This window comes from Enhydra lutris, unplaced genomic scaffold (genome assembly GCF_002288905.1).
Source record: "Enhydra lutris kenyoni isolate GAN:26980312 unplaced genomic scaffold, ASM228890v2 scaffoldscaffold8, whole genome shotgun sequence".
NCBI classification, from domain to species: domain Eukaryota; kingdom Metazoa; phylum Chordata; class Mammalia; order Carnivora; family Mustelidae; genus Enhydra; species Enhydra lutris.
The window spans coordinates 5,752,241-5,758,205 of NW_019154092.1; the positions used below are offsets into that span (position 1 = coordinate 5,752,241).

General features: G+C 48.3%; 1 protein-coding gene across 3 annotated transcripts; it reads left to right on the forward strand.

The window, feature by feature from the left end:
* Positions 1–215: 215 nt before the first annotated feature.
* Positions 216–5,965, forward strand: LOC111142442 (metallophosphoesterase 1-like). Of its 3 annotated transcripts, none has more exons than XM_022495578.1 (7): positions 216–323; positions 1,466–1,540; positions 2,990–3,098; positions 3,256–3,324; positions 3,419–3,541; positions 4,207–4,347; positions 5,314–5,965. In XM_022495578.1, exons 2-7 carry the CDS (start codon positions 1,467–1,469, stop codon positions 5,494–5,496), a joined length of 699 nt encoding a protein of 232 aa, XP_022351286.1. In that variant the 5' UTR covers positions 216–323; position 1,466; the 3' UTR covers positions 5,497–5,965. The 3 variants fall into 3 exon arrangements, with proteins under 3 accessions (XP_022351286.1, XP_022351287.1, XP_022351289.1); XM_022495579.1 differs by having other exon boundaries at positions 3,259–3,324; XM_022495581.1 differs by lacking the exon at positions 4,207–4,347.

Here is a 5,965-nt window from a genome sequence, read left to right on the forward strand (position 1 = left end):
GGTCTCTCTCTCTCATTCTCTCTTTCAAATAAATAAATAAAATCTATTTTAAAAAGTTAAAAAAAAAAAGACATTCTAAGTTCTACATTAACTCTCTGGGCATCTGATTTGGAGGGGGAATTTAATGTCTCATCATCAGAATAGGGAACATTTTTTTTTTTTTTTGCCACAGGGAAGAGAGGTTCTCTGGGTCTCAGCAGTGATCTGTTTTCCCCATAGGCCTGGGCAGATGATGTGCAGCGATTTCGGAAAATATTCAGACACCCACGTCACGTGCAGCTGAAGGTGGTTGCTGGCAACCATGACATTGGCTTCCACTATGAGTAAGTTGTTCAGTGAAGCATTGCCCCCCCGAGAGCTTCGTTAACTAGAGCTTTAAACCTGCCACCATTCAGGTGAGAGCCTTATTTGTGCTGGGGGAGGCGGCAGACATTTGTTGTTCTTGAAAGATGGAAGCCCTAGGAGCATGAACTCCACAGGGTGAAGATTTTTGTCTTGGCACAATGTACACCTTTAATGAATCTCTGTTGAATAAATGATTTGTCTGTGCACTTGGGTGACGAACTTGAAGCTTACAATTAATGACCAATTATTTTCTTTGGGACTCAGAAAACAAGACCATTTCGACTTTTGTAAATAGTATTTTACATAGTGCTTACAATGTGTCAGTCAGTTTTAAGTATTGTATTATTTTTTCCTCCAAATTTTTATTTAAATTCTAGTTAGTTAACCTATGGTGTAATACTGGTTTCAGGAATAGAATTTAGTGATTCATCACTTACGTATATCGCCAATGCTTATCATCACAAGGGTCTTCCTTAATCCCCATCCTCCATCTAGCCAATCCCCCCTCCCACCTCCCTCCAGCAACCCTCAGTTTGTTCTCTATTGAAGAGTCTCTTAGGGTTTGTGTCCCTCTCTCTCTCCTTTCTCCTTTCCTCTATGTTCATCTGTTTTGTTTCCTAAATTCCACATATGAGTAAAATCATATGGTATTTGTCTTTCTCTTATTTTGCTAGCTTCATCTGCGTCATTGCAGATGGCAAGAGTTCATATTTTTTGATGGCTGAGTAATATTCCATGGCTATAGACCACCTCTTATCTATTCGTTAGTCGATGGACTCTTTCCGTAGTCTAGCTGTTGTGGATAATCTTGCTATAAACATCAGGGCTAAGCACTTTACTTCCATAAATCAACTCATTTAATCTTTCTGATGGTCCTGTTATTTTAACCATTGTGCCAGTGAGGAAACTGAGACTCTGGGGACTAAGTCACTTGCCCCAGTGCTTGTGGTCACTCAGTGGTGGAGGGTTTGCCTCTGACAGCCTGGGCCAGCTGGAGCCCTCACCTCCCAAGGCTAGTCCAACACTCAGATCCCGAGTTATTTCCTGTGTTTATGCTAACTCTTAAGAGGTCCTAAAATGGCTTGCTCTGAAAAATGTTTTTTTTTACAATTGAATCTAGGATGAGCACATACAAAATAAAACGATTTGAGAAAGTTTTCAACCCCAAAAGGCTGTTTTCTTGGAAGGGAATGAAGTGAGTATTATTTGTGAATTCTTAGGAAGCCCTTTCCTTCCTTTGGACTTCTTTTTCTAAGGGAGCCATTGTCCTGGGTTGGAGTTGGGCTCTGTGTGGCCTGCTGTACCATTTCAGATGAAGGCACCCCAGGCCTCCTCCCTCCCTGATGGTCACCATCGGGGTCACCAACCTGGTGTTCCTTAACAAGCTGCAAGTGGACTGGCCAGTTGATGACTTTGCCTGGCCACTGAGGGCATTCCCTTCCTGCCTGCCATGTCTCTGGGTGCTAGAACATTCATCAACCCACTCTGTAAAGGATCTTATTTTTATTTGTTCAAAATGTACTTCTTTTCCTTTATAAAGGATGCCCTCGTGGGTATGCTGTCCCAGGGTTTGGGGGTGGGTATGTTCACTGTCCTTTAGCTGTGTGCCACCCCAACTCCCGTCCCATCAGCCTTGATTTGTAGACCAAATCCTCCCCACCCTTTCCTTAGACAGTGAGCTCCCCCTCTGTGTGGCCATTCTTATGCCATCCCCGGGCCCTGTCATGTCTGGGTGTGTATTCCCAGGGTGGTAGATAAGACTGAACATGTTGTTCTGGTTGCAGACCTACTGGAGGGAGAAGAGATGGGAGAGGAAGACTCTTCCTCTTTCGATCATGGCCCTTTGGGTGTCCAGCGCTCATGGCTTTGGCCATGGCAGCTCACTGGGTCCGTCACAAGAGATGACCTGTGACACTCCCGGAAACCAGGTCAAGGGTTCTCCACCAATGCTCACTCCTTCCCTCTCCTTAACCTGTAGTACTGAGTCTCTAGCAGCTTCCTTTCCTGAGTCCTATGAAGACCGGGCACAGTTTCAGTTCTTTTTCCTTAGGCATAGAGTTTAAGAAACTTGAAACCCACTGATCGTATTTCAGATCATTTAGTTAGCTCCCCATTGCTAAGATTCTTTAAATTTCAAGCAGTGTTTACTGACAGGTGCCTTCTTCAGGCCCAGCTGATATGTGTGTCGGAAACAAAAGCCTGTTTAACGGTAGTCTGTACAGATCTAGGTAAAGTGGTCTGTAGAGGGCAGCCGTCCCTGGCTTTACCAGCTTCCTGGTTTGGGGTCATCTGCACCCGTTAGCTCTGGCCGGCACCCCTCCCTGCCCCGCCTCGCCCTGTCTGCTGCGTGTACAGATGTCAGTGAAGATTGCCTGTGCTTCACTGTTCAGGGATTTCTCACGCATTCAAGGTTCAAACTCCTTTGACTGTGTCTTAGGCTCCCCTCCCAGTATAACGCTCTGGTGCCTTCTTAGTATCAACTCGAACCTAAAACAGGTTAGTCGAGTTGAGGCTTCAGGCCGCTCTGGGATGGGTTTCTTCACACTGTGGCCCCTCACCTTTTGTGTCATGGGAGCAGAACTGCCAGAGTCCGGACACGGGAAGCCCAGGGGCTCTGACCGTCCGCTTGCTCCCTCTTCCTCAGTTTCGTGATGGTCAACAGCGTTGCCCTGGAAGGGGACGGCTGCCACATCTGCTCCAAAGCGGAAGCTGAACTCCTGGAAATTTCTCACCAACTGAATTGCTCCCGTGAGGTAGGAGCACCCGAAGGCACAGGGGCTTCTGTTCTGGCATCTTCTACCCGGCGGTCGCTGCACCTGGTATTTCCTGCGTCGCTCAGCTCCCTCTTCCTTTCTTACCGCTCGGGGCTCGGGGACACCAGCTCTGCCAGGGTAACCAATTTCTCACCAGCAGGAACGTGGCTCCGGCCCCTGCCGAGATGTGCCGCTGCTGCCCGCGTCCGCCCCGGTGCTCCTGCAGGTGAGCGGGGACCGCGCGGCTCTGTCTCCCCGGATCTGGCCCAAAACGGCCGGGGCCCCCCCTGCTCACATCTGACTCTCTAATATCTGGGCAGCATTTCCCGCTTTACCGGAGGAGCGATGCTAATTGTTCTGGGGAGGACGCTGCGCCTCTGGAAGAGCGGGGCATCCCCTTTAAGGAGCGGTACGACGTGCTTTCCCGGGAGGCCTCTCAGCAGGTTTGCGGGGGAGTGGGATGCCCACCCACCCACGGGACTGACGGACCGCCATGGACAGCCATTGGCACACTTGGAGGCGGGGGGGGGGGGTGGGCCATGGGGGGGTGGGAGGGGGGGGTTAAAGGGATGCGGGCTCAGGTTTTCATGTCCTCCTTTGGTTCCTCCCCTGCCCCCAGTAATTCTGTTTCCTAATAGCAAGTGAGTAATAATATCCTCAGCTATTCTTTAGTCCGAGTTTTTGTTCATCAACTTAAATGTGTCTGAAAATGTGAATGGAATTTAAGAGCTAATTTTGGGGCACTTCATTCAGATGAGCTTACTTATATGTTTATAACTATATTTATATTATAGAAACACATATTTGTATAGTGGATGACATACTATATCATACAATAGAAATATAAAATAAATTTATAAAAATATTTGTAAAAATATAAAATCTGAGAGAAGGAGGACAGAGTCTCCCTAAAAGCCTGAGCTTACTTTTTGATAGGGTCTCAGCCAACCAAAGGATGTTAAGGAAAAGATAAAGCCCCCGACCAAGTAGGGATTTTATATTTAGCTTCATGAAATAAGTGGGTGGCCAGTCGCTGGGCCCTGAGGGGACTCTGTGCAGGCACTGACCACCTGTTGGCTGTGTTCCCCTGCCCCACCGGGTGTGGTAGCTACTTTGGTGGCTGCGGCCACGTCTCATCCTGAGTGGCCACACGCACAGTGCCTGCGAGGTGCTCCACGGGGCGGGAATCCCCGAGATCAGCGTGCCCTCTTTCAGTTGGAGGAACAGAAACAACCCCAGCTTCATCATGGTAATGTGAACATTTATTTTCATCTGAACGCTCGCATAGAAGTACTGAAATCAACACAGTAATCAACTATTTAATTGCTGCAATCTGTAAAAACGTACAAACGCTGTGAATACAAACTTGCCTTCCTCCCCATGTGCACTTGGTTTGATTCACAGACCCCTTTCCCCGTGCCTCGTGCCTCTCTGGGGACACGTGAGCGCTGCATGGCCCTGGAGGGGGTGGGGTGGGGGCTGGGCATCCTTCAGAACGCGTCAACCCCATGGACCTGGTATGGTCCTCAGATAAGAGGCTCTGTGTGTCTAATTTTCAAAGGAAACCGGAGCCTGTCTTCATTGGCCAGACGCCATCATCTTGTCTTAAGTCAGGAGAATGCTATAGCTCTGGCTAGTGCACTTGACATGTCATTTCAATTAGTGGCTACTTTTACTTCATGAAAAGATGGGGAAACCCTCATGTTTTCAAGTTCAAAGTGAATGAGACCACTCCTCAGTGTCAGTCCACACCGCAAAAACGCTTAAAAGAAAAGCCCACTGAGGTGCCCCCAGCCCATGCATTTCTGGGTAACAGGTTGCTTAATTTAGCAGAAGTGGCATGAGAAATGGCCTTGTAGTCCTTGTTTCTCAGTGCCCACTGATGTAAAATCTCCATGCGTCTTGCATCTCTGTCATGTTGCCCAGTGCATTATAGCGGGGGACCTGCTGTGCCAGGGGCTAGTTTCAGTGGAGGGTTCAGCTCTACTCAGCACACTGGGATCCTTGCCTTCATGTCTCCACCAGTGCTTCTGGTTGGTGGGTGGTGGCTTGTGGAGGCCCAAGGCTGTGCCCCTTCCTCTCAGGAGGAGAGCTACTTCCTGGCCTCACCTGACTCAACCAAGATGGCTGCTTTGCCTCAACTGTGTCTAAGTCTGTTGTGTGGCAATGTGGGAGGGCTCTCGCTGCAGCATTAACCTCCTCATTTCCTTTCCAGGGCAGTATGACGCCCACAGAGTACGCCCTTGCCAAGTGCTACCTGCCTCACGAGGCTACCGTTCTGGCCACATACTGTGTAGCAGCTGGGCTCCTGGCGGTCCTCCTGTTAGTCCACTCCAGACTTCTACCCTCACCTTTTCTTTTGGGCTGGAACCTGCTCAGGAAATTTAAGACAACGTAAAGAGCAGGAGACTTGTGTATTTCGTCATAAGTAACAAAGCCAAAGAAACTGGACCTTGGGCAGGGCTCACGGGAGATGAGGTCAAAGGAGGCGGTCTTTATACACATCACGGAAACTGTTAATCACTGATGCAAATTCCTGCAGAATAAATAGTTGATGGTACTGTTCTCATGCTATAAAAATGGAACGTGTACTCTACAACAAGTCTTGTCTCATTTTATCAAATATATGTATCATCAAAGATCGTGTCTGTACAATATGTAAAAGCTATTAAAGTCATCACTTGCATGCACGAGGCTGTCCTACCTTCCCCAGGATGGAGCCGGCGGCCCGGGAACACACTCGGGGTTGTGTGTGCACAAACACTGGGTTTGCTTCTGTCCCCTTACGAAGTGGTCCACAAACTCCTATTATATATGATAAAGCTGTACACTTAAAATAATAAAAGTACAGATGTCACAAGCAGGAA